This window comes from Diadema antillarum, unplaced genomic scaffold (assembly GCF_040938485.1).
Source record: "Diadema antillarum isolate AM-2024a unplaced genomic scaffold, OU_Dant_1.0 seq00000407_RagTag, whole genome shotgun sequence".
Lineage (NCBI taxonomy): Eukaryota > Metazoa > Echinodermata > Echinoidea > Diadematoida > Diadematidae > Diadema > Diadema antillarum.
This window is the reverse complement of record NW_027271395.1, coordinates 1,040,474-1,057,917: the sequence shown is the minus strand read 5'-3', so window position 1 is coordinate 1,057,917 and position 17,444 is coordinate 1,040,474. Positions and strand designations below refer to the sequence as shown.

Genomic DNA, 17,444 nt, shown 5'->3' with positions numbered 1-17,444 from the left:
ACGTACAATCGTATCACAACATCACCGAGTATTTTGATTAAGAAAAAGACGACTTTTACTTTACACACTCCCCCAAAAAAGACACTTTCATTCCAAGATAATTTGTAAACTATGTCTAAGCGATCCTCATTTATTTCCCCCCTCAGGTAATCTTATCACCCTTTGCATGCCTTTCATCACAATATACATCAAATTAATGAGACTGACGAGAGAAGAAGATATAAAGCATTCTGCATGAGAGATTCCATCGTTCTCTTTTCCCCCAAAATGAAGGACTAACGATCAAGTTCCATTGGAATTTTTTTTTAGAGACGTGTGGAAACATGTTATTATCTACATACGTGTCTGTCTCTGTGTTAACTTCGACCGATCAGGCCATCGACATCGTCGACGTGTTCGACAGCCTCACCAAAACTTTGCAGAAAGCCTTGACGAAAGGCCAGCTGAAGATGACGGTGTCGATTCTCGGCGAAGAGGACAACGGGCCACTCCGGGGAAACATCACGCCCCTCAGAACGTGCAATAGTAAGTTCTCAAAATACGAACCAGGTCATGCAGGTATATACAAACCACGAAGATCAGCGTGAGGGTACGTTCTATGCAACCATTCACATCGTTCAACATGAAAATAATCACACCGTGTCAAACTGTGCAATAATTGCGATTCGTGTCGCATACCAGTATCATGTTAGATGATTAGATCGTACCCGATGGAATTGTATCATTTCATCTGTCCTGCAGTAGTAACCCAAGCTTTCACATTACATTTATCGTGCGGCAGTAATAGAACTTAATTATATACAGTTTTTTTCATGATAAGACATAAATGCATTTCTTTGTAATAAAAAGCATAGCTCATGAAGGTCTTTGAAAACGCTTTTAAACACAGAAAAAGGGACACATGTCATTTTCTCAACACATTTCTGTCAAACATGGAAGATCAAGTTAGCAGGTATTCACGTTAGTTGTATATCCAGGCATAAGAAGATTATGTGGCTAAATTTTTACCTGTTCGGCGTCCTCTACAGTGATCCACGCGGTCCTCTCCGGGAGCCAGGCCCTTGACCGACCGAAGACCACTGGTGCCAGCGGCTCCGCTATCTTCACCGTAGACGATGACGGGACAGTCCATTACAAGGTAGGGGGAGGGACTTGGGTAACTCCTTATTTTCTCACCCAATGCCCAATCCTATCTATAAATTATGTAAGGTCCTATTACTTTCTAGTGCTAACATAATTCAAAGTCAAATTCAAATCTAAATTCAAATTTACATTTTTGTTGATAAAAGTTCACGGAGAAAAAAAGTACAATATATTACAACATAGCCATATATGTGTTAGAATATTTTGAAACTTCAATTATTGAATTTAGTCACTTAGTCAGTCCGTGTTTCTGGTCAGGATAAGCTGTCATTCATCTTATTTCTAGGTATTATTTAAGACATGAAAGACTTGATCCAACATTAAAAATATGGCCTATGGAAATTTTATTAGTCCAGTATTGTCAAAAAATCACTTTGAATCCAGGGTCGAAACTAAACAGGGACATCATGGATTTAAAACATAAAATAATGTGCTCGATAAGAAGGATTCGAACTTTACTCCTCAGGATGAGTCCAGGGCCCCGTTTAATAAAAGAAGTTAGGATAGCAACTGTTGCTAGAATATCATCTTTCCATAGCAACAGCCAATCAGGAAGCTTGATTTTTGTCGTTACCATGACAACTGTCATTCCAGCAAGAGTTGCTAGCATAGCAATTTTTTTTTAATGAAATGGGACCCAGATGCCTACCTTTTGTATCACTCTGCTTCGAGCAGCAAAAGCTTGTTGAATTAAGTTTAAAAAAGAGTTTGCTCTCTGTTGACATAAACTTGTTTCACGATATTTTTCATGACTTTCTAATGGTCATTCCCAAAACTATTAAAGTTGAATGTCAATTGATAATTGTTTCTTTGTATTCAATCACAGGTTCGTCTTACCGGCATCCAGACGGAAGTGAATGCCATAACCATCGAGATGGCAGTCAGGAATAGAAACAGGCGGAGGATCGTGGCCGACATTCTGGGCAACTACCGTGATGGGATGGTGAGTAGGCCTGCTCCAGCTTCTCGAACACATCTAAAGTTTGAGCATGATCAGATCACATAGATGTATATATCTATCCATCTATCTATCTGTCCATCTATCTATCTATCTATCTATCTGTCGATCTATCTATCTATCTATCCATCTGTCTATCTATCTACATATTTTTTTTTTCTTAATCAATCAATCAATCAATCCATCCATCCATCCCTCTATCCATCTATTCATCTATCAATCTGTCAATCTCTATCTATCTATCTATCTATCTATCTATCTATCTATCTATCTGTCTATCTGTCTGCCTGTCTATCTATCTACATATCTTTTTTTTAATCAGTCAATCAATCAATCCATCCATCCATCCATCCATCCATCCGTCCATCCATCCATCCTTCTATCCATCTATCTATCCATCTATCTATTTACCTATCAATCTGTCAATCTCTATCTATCTATCTATCTATCTATCTATCTATCTATCTATCTATCTATCTATCTGTCTTTCTGTTATTGCACTTCCACGTAATGGGAGAACAGTGCTACCTTAGCTCCATCCGCAATATCCTCAAACCTTCTATGAAACAATTATAATTGCCTATCGGTGCGCAGGCAAGCCTGATGTAACTTTATTCCACCCAGTCATCGGCCGTAACTTAATGACTTATATACCTGCATTTTTAAGTCCACTTATTTTCAGACATTTGTTTTGTTTACTTTTGATGCTTACAATATTTCCGGATGATGTGAATGGCGTCTCCCACTCCCTAGCTCCCGAGTTGTCTAAAAACATGGACCATAACTAAATCATCACTTTTTCTTTTTCAAAATTCGAATTGTAATCACTCCGTCGATATTCAGCCTGGCTCTTCCAAGTTTTCTCATTGTCGGTGGAAGAACTCCAAGAAACAAGCGGTCAGCTAATTTGTATGGGTTATTGTGTAGAATGATGTGCTACCGTCAATATTAATAATCTATTTTTTTTTGAAAGTATCTTTTTTTGCTTAAAGAATTAAGGAGGATTACGTTATCATCTCTAATCTTCATATCAATTCTTACAGGCCAGCGGTAAATGGGTGCGCCCTAAACCACGTGATCTTCAGATGTTCTATCATGGCGACCTCTACGTCAATGTGGCCACAGGGGCATTTTGGACGTCGGAGCTGCGCGGTCGCATTGTCCAGCTGCCCTACCAGTCTCACATACGAACTCACGCTGGTAAGTTTGGCTTGATAGCAGCACCCTCGCATTCCCCGATTCCTAGGGGTACCTCCTCCCCCTTGCATCCATGTGTGAATGAAGAGTCTCTTACTACATACATTTCTCATTTGTAATCACGTTTGTCAAACATGTTTCTACTCATGTTCAGAGTTTAGAGCCGTTCATCTAATGATATGTATGAGTCTAGTCGCCGACCGCTGACTGTAAACGATAATCTCAACAACAGCAGTGTCACACAGTCCTATAGTCCTGTCAGTCGAACACGGAACTTGCCATACACTTACATGCAAAAAAAAGCTAACATTATCACCCCGTGACGATACTTGATCGAATTGAGCTCCGCCGGTACTCTTCGATGACATTTTAGTCGTCAACCTTTCAGACAGCCAAAATATGGACCCTCAGTTAATCAAAACTTGTTTGGCAATCACCTTAGGACCACAATTGGCAAAGACGCGTCATGTGAAATGTACTTATAGGAGAAAATAAATAGGAGAAAATAAACATCAATTTTACTTTACAAGGTGTGTTTCTTAAGACGTTCACAAATCAGTTTTTTTATGAGTCTGAAACCCGTTGTAAGTCACGTGACCATGACAAAACAACACAGACTCACGGGAAACAGACGATCCTTTGGGTTTGTTCTGGCTTGCAGCATGGATTTGGCATGTCGTTTCGTCATCTGTTCAAGTCAGGAAGTACTGCAAGGTCAACTCAAAACGTAACTGCACTTTATAGCTGAAGATATTTATATAGTTCATCTCTTCTAAAAAACAGTGGGTGAGTGTAGATTTTCATCAATGTCAATGTCACAATGTCAAATTTTGGTACATGAACAGGCAGTATGTCAAAACAGATTCTCCTAATGGCTGAAAACTCTGTATGATTCATGATATTTAGTAGGGCTAAGTTAAAGGAGAAGAATGCATACGATTCCATCGTTTCAGTGGGCGTAATGTGTGCATGACATTAGCAAGATCGCTAACTTCAAGTTGATCAGCTAGCTGTTCTAGGGTTATAACAAATATGCGTCAGTAAAATGTCACAGTGGATTTTTTCCCACTCTGCTCGCAGACATGCCAATCCAGCTGTCGGGTGCCCTCATGGACCCGGCCCAGGAGACAGGGGCCGCCGGCCACGCGTGGCTCGTGCTCGACGAGGACTGCTCGCTCAACTACGAGATCGCCGTGGTCGGGCTCAACAGCGTGACGGAGGACGAGATCGGCACCGACGATCCGCCGGCGTCGACGCACTACTACGCAGAGATCGGCGTGATCGAAGACGACGAGAGTCGCGTGCGTCTCGTGCTCAACGCCTTCCGGGGTAACAGCGTAAGTATCAGCGGCTGTATGACTCGTGCGCGGTTTCTTCGAAGAATGTCAGTGACAATTCACTTGACGACCTTTCCTATATGTATGTAACTAAATGGTGTCATGGACAATATTGTGTGAAAGGTTTGCAATGATTGGAGGTTGCTGTGATAGCCGTTTCCATAGCAACATCCAATCAGTGTTATGAATTTTTGTTCATTGCAAGGGCAGATCTGTTTTTTTAATGTTTTTTTTCATTGTGAGTCTGCGTTGAAAAGAGGGCAGCACTGGTTTCTTGACTTCTAGCATGACTAGACTTGACGTCCCAGAGGTTTGATACCTCATCACGTGAAAACTCAGGAGCGAGACATGATAATGTAAGATGGTTAGATCAACTTGATTACAACTATTATATCATATCTATTATTCCTGTTCGTTGGTATATTTACATTAAGTGCAATCGAATTTAGAATGTTTGCAGGATTATTCTCATGCATGTTTGGTTGCCCTTGTATGGGGAGAAGAGAGTGATTTTGTTGTATTTTTGCTCTGGCCAGGGCAAAGCGTCGTGTTAACTTTCAGCGTGACATTGTGAAATTTATATCTTCTGCAGGCGAGGGGAACATTGAGTGAAGTCGATACGGGTCTCCTGGCGAGTATGAATCGTGGTCAGGCCTTCATCCAAGTCAGCACCAAAAATCATCGAGAAGGCGAGATACGGGGTCTGGTAGGTTGAACATAATGTTCCTCCTTTCCCTGCCGACTGCACTATGCGTCATTTTCATATGATTGTAGTTGTTGTTGTTGCTGCTGCTGCTGCTGCTGCTGCTGTTGTTGTTGTTGTTGTTGTTGTTGATGATAACCAATGCTATTGAACGAGGGAGAAAGGTCAGTCAAACAAATCATTTTATTAGGTGCGCACGTGTATGGTTGCGTGCGCATGTAGGTCTTATACGTGTGGGTTTTTTATCGACGAGTTATGTGTGTAGTGTATGGACGAGTGTTGATGCTGTTGTTTTTGTTTTTTGTGTGGACTAATCACCTCACACAGTATTCAACATGCTCTTTACAAGAGTGTAATTGTAACTAAACATCCCTTATGTATGGGATATGTGTCTTTCTACTTCTCAATCTATTTGGGGAAAAATATTGAAATGTCTCTTTAAAGAGAGCAACTTTAGGCAAAGGCAAGCTCACCCACATTTAATTTGCATCAACCGGACCCCATGAAATATTGTCGAACCAGGGACCTATTTATGCCACGCCCGACATAGACACGCTACCTATAGGGACAGCTCGCCTCCCAGTCTCGACCTTGACTCGACGTAAGTCGGCTACTATGTCGCCCCAACATTATGACGAAAATAAAAAACAAATGCCGATTGTCAACTTAATGTTAATCCCTCTCTTTTGATGCCAACTTCTCGAACGTACGCGCGACTCCTGATTCGTGTTTGGAAAATCCGCCGTGATTCCTGCAGACAGCCGGGGGCTATAGGGGACTGCTTTATCAAGTGAACAAACATTTGTGTTTCTCCGTCAGTATAGAATAGTGCCTTGACTTTGTATATTCTGTCGACACGTCATACTTCCGGAATGTGTTGATAGACAATGACGAATCTATCACTTTGTTGTTGTCTTTTTTTTCTTCAGAGAAGCTATTTTTGTTTTTCCCTCGTTATGTGATGACAAAGATGGCTACCAAACACTTCGTAGATATCTAAATAACTGTATAACTTTATAACTGAATATCTGTAGTGTCACTCTCTTTTATCTGAACAGGTGGTTTTACCAAACACCTGCCATGACTCCCCGGACGGGAACAACCTGATCCCCGTACCGACTCAGCAGGTTGGGCACAGCGTGGAGGCGGACCCCAACTCGTGCTTCTTCGAGGGACGATATCGGGCACCGATGTCGAGCTGGTCACCCGACTACGACTCCAAATGCACAACCTGTACCTGCAAGGTATTTTTTTAAAGCATCGTTTAACCACATTGATAACATTGATGGAGCAAACAAAAATAAAACTTTCAAACAAATCATACAAAAAAACACACACAAAAAGACGAATGTTTATATTTCAGCATATTTTCAATATGACAGAAGAGAGGAACAACTTGTGAAGGTAATTACTAGTACTCTTGGCAACTCCTTCAGGAGACCAGCTCTTGCACTGAAGCAGTTGGGTACGGGTAGAGAGGACCATATTACATTTTTATCATTGGCTTTTTAAGGTTCGCTTAATGCTGTTGAATATATTTACAAGGTAAATGGTGTGCTACTGCTGAACAGTGGAGAGAAGTTACCCATGCCAACGTTTCTGTGGATTTACTTGACTCCACTTCCGATCATCTTTTCTCGGGCTACAGAGTTAAAAAGCGGTACTTCGGTTTGTATACACTACTGACATAACACTCCTCAACAACCTTAATCCAAGAACATGTTTATTGCTTTTCTTTATTTTGTTTGTTTTGTTTTATTTTTGTTTTGGCTTGTAGAAAACCGTGACTATCTGCGACCCTGTTATCTGCCCGGAGTTGGAGTGTGAGAACCCCGTCACCTTCCCGGGCGAATGTTGCCCGACTTGCCCTCAACGTAAGTGTCCATGCAGGTCGAAAAGCCCAAATGAATGATTTCGAAATACATTGATCTCAATCAAAAACATGACTGCATAGCAGCCTATGAAAGCGTTGTGAATATGAATCTTCAATGTACCCTTCTTTCCAATATATAGAACGCAGTCGCTTTGTTCTGTGAGGCTAGAGTTTGCCGTATGGGAAAACGGCACTTCTCTCTCTTCCTACTACCGTGTTTCAATCAAAGTTTATAATATCAAGGGGGGGGGGGGGGGACATTATGAGGTTGAGTAGTTTACACAGCGATCCAGTGTTTGTCGCATCATGCAATATTGAAAGCAAGAGGGAGACAAACTGATAAAAAAAATCGAACCTCAATCTGACACATTGTTGACCTCTCTCGTCAAACACACGTTTGTGCCATAAGCGAGTTAAGATGTCGGCAAAATTGACATGATTTAAATTATAAGATAATGAAGGATTTTCCTCTGCACTCCCTTCATCTCGTGATGCCTAATTTTCTTATCTCTCAATCGAACTCGTCGAAACGTATCGCACTCAATCATATCATAATGGAAACCAGAGAGGACGTGTCCAAGTAAACGAGGTTATCAGAAAAAAATATTTTTCGACAGAATATCAGATGGACACAGGCATGTTCTGCCAAATTGACTGCGATGTCAGCTTATTAGGCCATCGAAACCAGAGAATAATCCCCTCACTGTACAACATCATCTATCTGAGACGATTTGAACAGATCCAATGAGGTAACTCAATTTCCTACGGTACGCCCGTTTCCTCTCTAACGACTCCCAAGCGAGCGCTGGATTCTGCCAACCACGGGGTGGGAGATGGCTCGATGGCAGAACGAGATTCGATGTCGAAGTCAATTTCTGTCTCCAGAGCTCCACTTCCTCTTCGTTTTTGATGGGAGCTTTTTCGTGCGTTTCGTGGATGCGTGAAGTGAACGTGTCTGGCCCATCCTCTACATGTATTGTATTTGTTAATAGACACAGGAGAAATAGATATAATAGATGGAAAACTACTCGACAGAATAGTGGATAGATAGATAGATAGATAGATAGATAGATAGACAGATATGATGGACGGATAGATATGATGATAGAAAGATATATGATTGATTGATAATTAACAGATAGGTAGGCAGATAGAGTAAGAGAGAAAGCCATATAAAGCACAGAGATAAAGTTGGAGGAAGTGACTTTGGACGACGAAGGAATATGTGGTAATCATATACATAAAGAGATATAGACAATATATCTATAGCTGAATAGATGGATAGACAAATATATGGATAGATGAATATCTAGATATATAAATAGACTGTTAGATTGATACAATGTAGATAGATAGATAGATAGATAGATAAATAGATAGATAGATAGAGTGAGTGAAATAGAAACAGAAAGAGACAGTCAGAAAGATAGATAGATAAATACGTACATAGAAAGAGAGAGAGAGAAAGAGAGAAAGAGATCGGGAGACAATCGGGAAGAGAGATATATAGTTATATATTTTTGTTTGTCAGGCAGAGAGGATGAAACAGTCGTAGGAGTGATAATCACATTGTACTTTGTGCGAGAAAGAGACAGCCAGAAAGAAAGATAGATAGATATTATTATAGGTAGATAGAGAAAGAGAGCGAGAGATTGATAGAGAGAGAGAGACAATCAGGAAGAGAGATATATAGTTATATATTTTTGTTTGGCAGGCAGAGAGGAAGAAACAGTCGCAGGAGCGATGATCACATTGTACTTTGTGGGAGAAAGAGACAGCCAGAAAGAAAGATAGATAGATATTATATTATATAGGTAGATAGAGAAAGAGAGCGAGAGATAGATAGAGAGAGAGAGAGACAATCAGGAAGAGAGATATATAGTTATATATTTTTGTTAGGCAGGCAGAGAGGAAGAAACAGTCGTAGGAGCGATAATCACACTGTACTTTGTGCCCCCCAAAATCGAAACCAAAGCGTGTTGACGAGGGGAAATGTCAGAATGGGTGTCGAATCAAAAACAGGTTTTCATCTCCAAAATAGACTTATGCCAGCATGTGTTTTTGGGGGGTGACTCGTGGTCAATCGAATTACGAAACAAATTGTCCGTGACCAAGAATTGTCGGCAATGTAACAGCGCATTGCCAAAAGGGAGAGAAGAAGGCCTAAATATTTCCTGCTATGTCACTTTAATTGAAAATGATTATCTTTCAGTGCTTATCAATGTCGACAATAGTCCTAAATGTATGTTAAGTGCTGCAGTGAAAAAAAAAACCAAGTTATTACGCTAAAAGAGGAGGGTTATATATCGAAAGCTAATGAGGACATTATTTTCATTATCATTATGAATTTTTGATGCTGGGTGCAGATGATTATTAGTCATCTTTTGCATATTGAAAAAACAAAACAAAGCAAAACTAGGGAGTATATATTATTAGGTGACATCCAAATGCACGACGATCCCAAAATCGTCTACTAATCTTTTCGCCCTGCATTTGCGCGCGCTGCCACACAACGTCGAATCACGATACATAGTTTAATATTCATGTGATACAGTTTTCTTTTTTTTTTTTGTATTTTGCAGCCGAGGTCGAGGAGGAGGTTGATGAGGAAGAGGGGTGTTACTTCGAAGGTGATAAAAAGGTACATCGCGTGGGTACGCAGTGGCATCCATACATTCCTCCATTCGGCTACAGTAGATGCGTGTTATGTACTTGCATGGTTAGTTCAACTTTTGATTTCTGCAATGATATTTCGTTAAAGTTTCGATGTCATTATTGATTTATTGATTCTTTTTATAGATTTTTTTTTATTTTAAAAAACTTATTCTCGTATGATTTCAGTCATTCCAGTCATTCTTCATGCTTACCTTCGTGTATCGTTTCCGATGGAACCACCTGATTTCTTGCAGCCATTGTTAATGTCTATGAATGTGCGTTCTTTCCACCATCAAACGCAAGGCATGGAATGATGATTATTTAATACGCTGCAAGTCTGACATTCGCATGATTCGCAGAGTTCAAACCCATGAACAATCACATAAAGCGGCCGCCCGATTCAATCATTCAAAACATGCGTTACTAATCATCATGAATGGACCATGCAAAAAGTGCAACACTTGTGGAATTAGTTAATCAGAATATCTTCCCCTCTTTTTTGACTCCTAATCTTATCAGAAACGTGGTGACTCAACCAAGAAATCTGAGTTGTCATGCTTGATTTGTAACCATTGCGCCGTGGGAATTATGACCACTTCCAAAACTGCTACAGATCTAATTATTCGACTTCTATTTGAAGACGACGAATAACTTCGTAAGGAAGTTTCATGAATTCCAAGAACTCCGTAATGACAAGAAAAATCCACACTCTCGCCCACGCCCAATTCACCGTCGAATTCCAGAGTGCTCTCATTTTGCTTACAGCATTATTAGATCCAGGAAAACCCTTAAATGTTTGATAATGACCGAATGGCCCGATTAAATTTGATGAGGAAATTCATTCACTCATTTCTTTAAAAAATATAGCATTATGAATAGAAAGGTTTTTGCATAAACTTAAGACTTCGGGAGGTTGGTTGTTAAAGACGATCTGATCATGTTGAAATAAGTTGCTGTTGGACAGCTATAACGAAGGATGGGAGAGTCCTAGATTTCTTATTAAGAGATGGATGAGATTGTGTCCGTTTGCGAAAAACAAAATTTAGTCATGTCATTGCTTAAACTGAAGTTTGAAAAGCAATCTTAAGATTTTTGTTATTGTACATTTTCTTAATGATGACGTACCTAGGACTGTGCAAAAGTGGCGAGGGGATGGGGATCGGGTTAGGAGACAAAAATGTAGTGCTTCTACTTGGTGTTGTGTGCAGGCGAACAACTGACAACCACAAACTTGATATTATGATTTCAATGCAAGACGAATTCCAAGCTGCTTTTTTTTTCTTGAAACATTACTGCAAGTTCCCGCTGGTCTTATTTTACAGCCGGGAAGAACATTCAACTGCTCAAGACTAGCCTGCCCGCCTGTTGACTGCCCGAAGCCCATTAGAATTAATCCAAACGACTGTTGCCAAGTCTGTCCAGGTAACTTATATCGGACTGTTGTTTCTCCTGTAGACGTATTTTTATGTCGCCTTTTCTCGTTCCACGCATATCTCATTCATTCTCTCTACCCATTTCTATCACCTCACTGCTCCGCAAATGTTGAATAGAGGAAAATAAACGTGTAATTCCCCAATTTCATCCGCCGAGAATTTGGGTAGCTCATTTAAGTGCCCTGCTCATAAACTTATGACAAAAGAAAATGGCGTTGGAATTGTTGCTGCCATTTTATCTATCACTTTTGCTTATAATTATGCGGAGATATTAAGTTTGAAAACTTTCTAAAAAGTGCCTGCTTTCAATTATTTTGCCGAATATTTTGATTCTCATTCTCCTCTTTTTGAATCGCCGACATTAAAAATGATAATAGTAAAACAACAACAACAACAACAACAACACTACAAACGATATGACAGCAAACAATACGCAGGGACTGAAATAGACTTGTGAAGTGTATGCTGTGTGTTCATTATTCCGACAGAACCTGAACCAACGACACCGACCCCGACTGCAGACGACACACTCCTCCAGGCAGATGAAGTAGAAAAAGGTAAAGCACGCCCTCTGTACACACCTTATCGTCATAATAAAGACGCTGCAAGTGCCATTACTTTAAATTGGATTTCCACCACAGATAATTTGACAGAAAAAACAAACAAACAAATCTAGAATATGTTTTAGAATGATCATGTGTGTATGTGAGTGTGTGTGTGTGTGTGTGTGTGTGTGTGTGTGTGTGTGTGTGTGTGTGTGTTACGTCAATGCAAGTAAATATTTGTATTGGCATGACAGACGAAGTCACACATTTGCTGTACGTCTAGAAAAGTTGGTTAATATCCTGATAACAGACATACAAGTTAGAATCAAGATATATCAATTTGTGGATGAATCGAGAACGTTTCGAAATTGATTACAGTTTTGAACATAGTTGTACCATTGTTACAGCATGCTTACTATGAAACAAATGCATGGATGTTATATCATGTATTATATGTCGTATAGCTATGTCAGTGGTCTGTCAAAAATAATCTCGTTGTATGTCCATGTATTATGTGCTTATGAGAACAGAAAATACAAGACGTTTCTGCAGATTGTTCACCTTGAAATGACGTATTCCAAGCAAGAAAATTACATTACACTGCCGCATAGTCCTCTCATGTGCATGAAAAATTGAAGCATTTTTCCACATACATTCATGTGTAGATGTTTGCACACGGTATAAAATGCAATCCATATGTCAATGTCTATTCCGTAGTTCTACAAAGTATATATGTGGTAGCGTTAACTTGGTGTAATGTCAAAACGTATAGGTGTCCTACTGTGTATGTAAACTCGATTTTCCCCCTCATGTACAACCTCTTGCCCCTGTACTCAAAACCTCAACCATAAGTGTTTTAATCGCCATGTCTGTCTTCTACTGTTCCTATTGGCCCAGATTTTGTTTCTGTCATTTCTAAATCTCCTTTCGTTTTCCTTATACCAAGTTTAGTCTTCGTAGAAGACCCGTCCATATCAATACTTCATACCATCAAAATCTCTTCAGAAAACTAGTTTAATTACTTTTTTGTTCCTCTCTCATCTAATACATTTGAGGGTAGACAACCTTGATACTTTTTTTTCCACATCTAAAGTGATGTAAAGAGGACCAAAACAAAACAAACAAACAACAAACAAACAAACAAACAAATTAATGAAATTTTCCTATCGTAAGGTTCTGCTCTAAAGAACACGCAAACATATCTTAACCAAGCTCCACCAGCAGTGTCAGTGTGGGCACTGTTATGGTTTGGATTTTAGCCAATCCCTTTCTTTCCTCCGTTGCCATAGTTACCCCTCCTTCCACATCCCAGCCCTTCCACATCCCAGCCCTTCCCCTTTGTGCTTTTATACACAGTGCATGTTCTCGTTTTTCCCCACCTCCACCAGGATGTTCGTTCCTTGGCGAATTTTATAGAAACGGCGCTGAATGGCACCCTCTAGTGTCGCCCTTTGGTACAATGAGCTGCGTTCGATGTAGATGTCGGGTAAGCCACTTCGCTGCAAGATTCATGTTCAGTCTACACCACGCTTGTCATTTCATGTGGACGGTTGGGTACCGCCCCATACAGGGTTATCGTATTCTTGGCATTGAAAAGCAACTGTTTAGTCCCACACTATTACACGACATGTTGTACTTGCATGGCTTACAAGAATGACCATATTTGTACAAAACTGTTCGGCCGCTTTTCTTGTTCTTGTAGTACTTGTCACGATTATACGAATTCACGTCAAGTCATGTCGAATTCATGTCAAGTCAAACACCATTCGGTACCGTGTGATCTGAAAGCTGCAAGTTACAGTACTCCATGTAAATTGTCGAAAATTGTCGAAAACTGTACATCTGTTATCCTGAAAGTGGATAATCCTCCATATTGCAAGACTGGAGAAGGAATGTTCTATTGCATCAACCGTCCTGCTTCATAAGCGTCCTTTGGTTCAGTCATATAATGTATCTCATCTTATTGCGTCATGATACATGATGCTATTTGGGTGTGGGCCCTTCCATTTATCATCACAATAATTCTGAATTTTTAACAATGACAAACCTTTGATGCTGACACTTAATTGTTTTCAATGCCTGCTGAAAGTAAACAACATTCTATATATCAGTACTTTCCGAGTTTAATTTCAATTCAGACAAGCAGTTGCTTTTATTTTTTAATGGAAATATTGTCTGTATATGAATGATCCTTCCATCGTCCCATATTCTGCATCATCACCTGAAAACTGGTGTACGGGTAATGTTTCTATTTTACAGTGTTTACAGAGTAAGATAAAGGCAGTTTACCTTGCAAAATGTGTAAACAGTCAATGGCGTAAGCACCGTCTATGACTGAAAAATAAGGGGAAACCCCCCCAAATGCGATACAACATCCATCAACAATTAGATATATTCGAGTCTACAAAGTAAAGAAAGTATACGATCATCTCGGCGAATCTTCATCCCATTTTCATCCTTTAACCCTTTGCACGCCAGATCAATCTCCTGTCCATAGGTATATGTATGTGTGAAATATGAGCACATTTGACTCTCTGGCACATAAAGGGTTAAAAGCTGCTCACATGACTGGTGTCCACATCCCAGTCACGTGTTCTTCTCGTCCGGCACAATGGATTAACCCCCCTGGTCCCCTCCCCCCTCTCTCTCTTCATTTCACAGAATGGTCAGGCGAAGTGCAAGGGAAGAACTTGTCCTCGGCTTAATTGTAAAGAACTTGTCAGAGTGAAAGGCGAATGTTGCCCGCAATGTAAAGGTTGGTACTATTTCCCCATCACATACGAAGTAAAATCTCCATGGAATGATTTAAACAGTAAATGTAAAGATAGGTATACAAATCAATATCTGACTATGCTAGAATGTGTAGAAATGTAACGGTTGGAACGATTATCACAACAGCAGAGGGGCCAGCATTTGACAAGCTTTGTCCTTTTAGTGAGTCCCTCATTTTTTCAACACTTTATGTATTGTTCACTTTACTTTGACAGCTTCAGTTTTCATGACAATGTAATTGTCATAAGGTTCCACAATTATTGTATACTCTTTTCATATTACGATGTTCTGCTTATACCCTTTTCCCTATTACCAAAGAAAATTGATATGTATGTGTTTTTGTTTTATTTTTTGGTCGAAAAAATAGAATAAAACTTGAATTTGATTGAATTGAAATGAATTTCATTGAAATATTAGTGAAATCACCATGTTAATCTCAACATTATTTTCAGTAAGATGATAACTATACAATACAATCATTATCTTTATCGTTGTTATAACTCACGTCGTTTATGAATATCTTTTTATATAAAAATTTTCAGAACCAACGATAGGACCTACAGTGACGACATCGGCGGCGACACCGGCACGAAAGAAAAGAAAAGGTCGACGATCGTAGGAGGAAGGACTCCCTCACAAAGACATTCATTTCCTTCACACGGAGGTCATCGAAACTCGTCCAGCTCTCCGACAGGAACAGGGAATTTAATCCCGGATCGTTTCTTCATCCTCCGGACAATTTGCTTCTGTCGAAGGAACAGAAATAGGGGATCCTTTTGAGCATGCGCGACATCTATGGATGGACTATCGCCGATTACGCAAAAAGACGTAACGTACGCGTTATATGGTGTAATGCGTTATACACCGTCCGATCTCCAAGTTGGACTGGATGAGTCGTATGAATCGATCCAAGCTGAGATTTTAATGACCGGTTGGCCGATTGACCGATCAAAGCGAGTGAGTTTATCATAGTGCGTCGAACTGGAATATAACGTTGCCAGTCGAACCACAAATTTTGTTCGGTGATGTCATGAGTAGAAATGAACGTGACTGGCGGGCCGCATCGACATTTACGGAGAAATGATTTCTGCGAGAGTGACTGTGTGTGTACTGCCGTCGTCGATACATTTAGGAGGCGATAAGATACACTGAGTTGTGTTTACATGGAAATGGCTGTACCTAATGTTGCCATGCATTCTGTGGACCGTGGACTTTTTGTGGCAATAGAGATCTATAATACAATTTGCTCTCCTTCTTTTCTACCTCTTGTAGCTGCAGTGTATTCTGATACAGTCCTCAACTTTGTACACGCTTCTTTACCAATCCTGCCAACAACATTTTTTTTCTCTCTCTCTCCTTGCTCGCTGTCTGCGTCTTTATATCTAACCAACGTCAAGATAAACAAGCGGAAAACAAGACTAACACCTGCAGTAATATACTGCGTTAGGTGTTAACTCGGTGTTAAATGATTGATCCGGATGTTCTCTGGCGAAGTTATCTATATAAAAGTTTAAAACATTCAAATTCAAACAATTTCAAATAAAGTTCTCGGCTTATACTACTAACAGTTGTGGGTAATACCATCTCCTTATAAAGTTCATGGAGTTTATGATGGTTAAGAGTAACGTGACATATTTTCTGATGACCGTGTGATTACTCCTAGCTTTTTCGGGAATTTGCCTTGCAGTTTGATTTGTAAAGAAAAAGTCCACATGAAGACATTCCTTTTTTTTTGCTGTATTTATGTATAAATGGAGAAGTGACATAAAATCACTCTCTAATTACGAGTGTTACGTAAACGTTGCTACTACTTTACAGAAATTCCATAGAACTTGTTTAAAAAGAAAAAAGAAAAGAAGAGAACAATATCTACAGTTTCATAACCGTGATACTGCATTGTCCAATTGTCAGAAAATTATTTATAAAAAGAAATCTGAATTGTAAAACATGAATATTCATCGGCTTCATCAAGTACCTTGTCATGACGGTGTAAGCTATGATAGAACTTTTCATTCACCGATACAGTTGTATAATTATCATTATACGTCTTTAGTGTAATATTTCTCCTTTTTATGGGAAATTTATCGTCATCACTTTATTAGAATGTTGACAATAACTTTTTTTTTTCTTTTCATGCGGCACTATGTTGTCATGTCATGCCAAATTTTCATCTCAAATATTCAAACAACATACACTGACAGTATTTACGAGAACATTTTTTTAATTGTTTTGCTATTTCGAATTCGTCCCTAGTCAAAATACCTCTACGTGCATGGAAATGCGCGAGGTTTAGCTCTCCGTCCATTCGTCCATAACTTCTTGTTATCACGATACCTTGAGAACGGCTAGAAGACGTGTATATTCGTATTGTTTAATGTATATGCAAGACCATTTTAATTTTGGTCATCGTTTCAAAGATGGTGATGTAAGGCTGAAGGGGCTAAGGTTTCACTTGTACAGGGAATAAAGACAAAAGAAATGGAAAAGATAATCTAAGAATTTCAATGTAAACCAAATACAATGCAACTCTATGGTATAGTATTTTCTAAAGATTTATGAAATACATGTAGCGGGCCTCTATGTCAAAGGTTATTAAAATACAGGCTCTAGAATTGTACAATATTCATTCATTCACTCATTCATTTATTTTTTCCTATTTCCTACAGAAACATATGAATATTTTTCAGAAATTGAATACATAAATTACATCACAATACATAATAAAAGATGAGTTTACAGAATATTTTTAATCATACGGAAATGCTGGAAATGGGGAGGAATGCTAAAAAGCAGAGCTTGTAGGGTGCATTTCCCCAACACGTACTACA

General features: G+C 39.4%; 1 protein-coding gene across 1 annotated transcript in view; it reads left to right on the top strand.

Annotated features, from left to right (window-relative positions):
• LOC139732266 (chordin-like) overlaps positions 1-15,235 on the top strand; it is an 87,846-nt gene extending 72,611 nt beyond the window's left edge. Inside the window, exons 10-23 of the mRNA XM_071643138.1 lie at positions 375-525; positions 1,029-1,138; positions 1,970-2,086; positions 3,145-3,301; positions 4,379-4,635; positions 5,228-5,341; positions 6,397-6,582; positions 7,116-7,212; positions 9,794-9,930; positions 11,189-11,288; positions 11,788-11,856; positions 13,233-13,330; positions 14,506-14,599; positions 15,159-15,235. Coding sequence (XP_071499239.1) covers positions 375-525; positions 1,029-1,138; positions 1,970-2,086; positions 3,145-3,301; positions 4,379-4,635; positions 5,228-5,341; positions 6,397-6,582; positions 7,116-7,212; positions 9,794-9,930; positions 11,189-11,288; positions 11,788-11,856; positions 13,233-13,330; positions 14,506-14,599; positions 15,159-15,235 — 1,764 coding nt within the window. The remainder of the gene's footprint in view (positions 1-374; positions 526-1,028; positions 1,139-1,969; positions 2,087-3,144; positions 3,302-4,378; positions 4,636-5,227; positions 5,342-6,396; positions 6,583-7,115; positions 7,213-9,793; positions 9,931-11,188; positions 11,289-11,787; positions 11,857-13,232; positions 13,331-14,505; positions 14,600-15,158) is intronic.
• Positions 15,236-17,444: the final 2,209 nt, after the last annotated feature.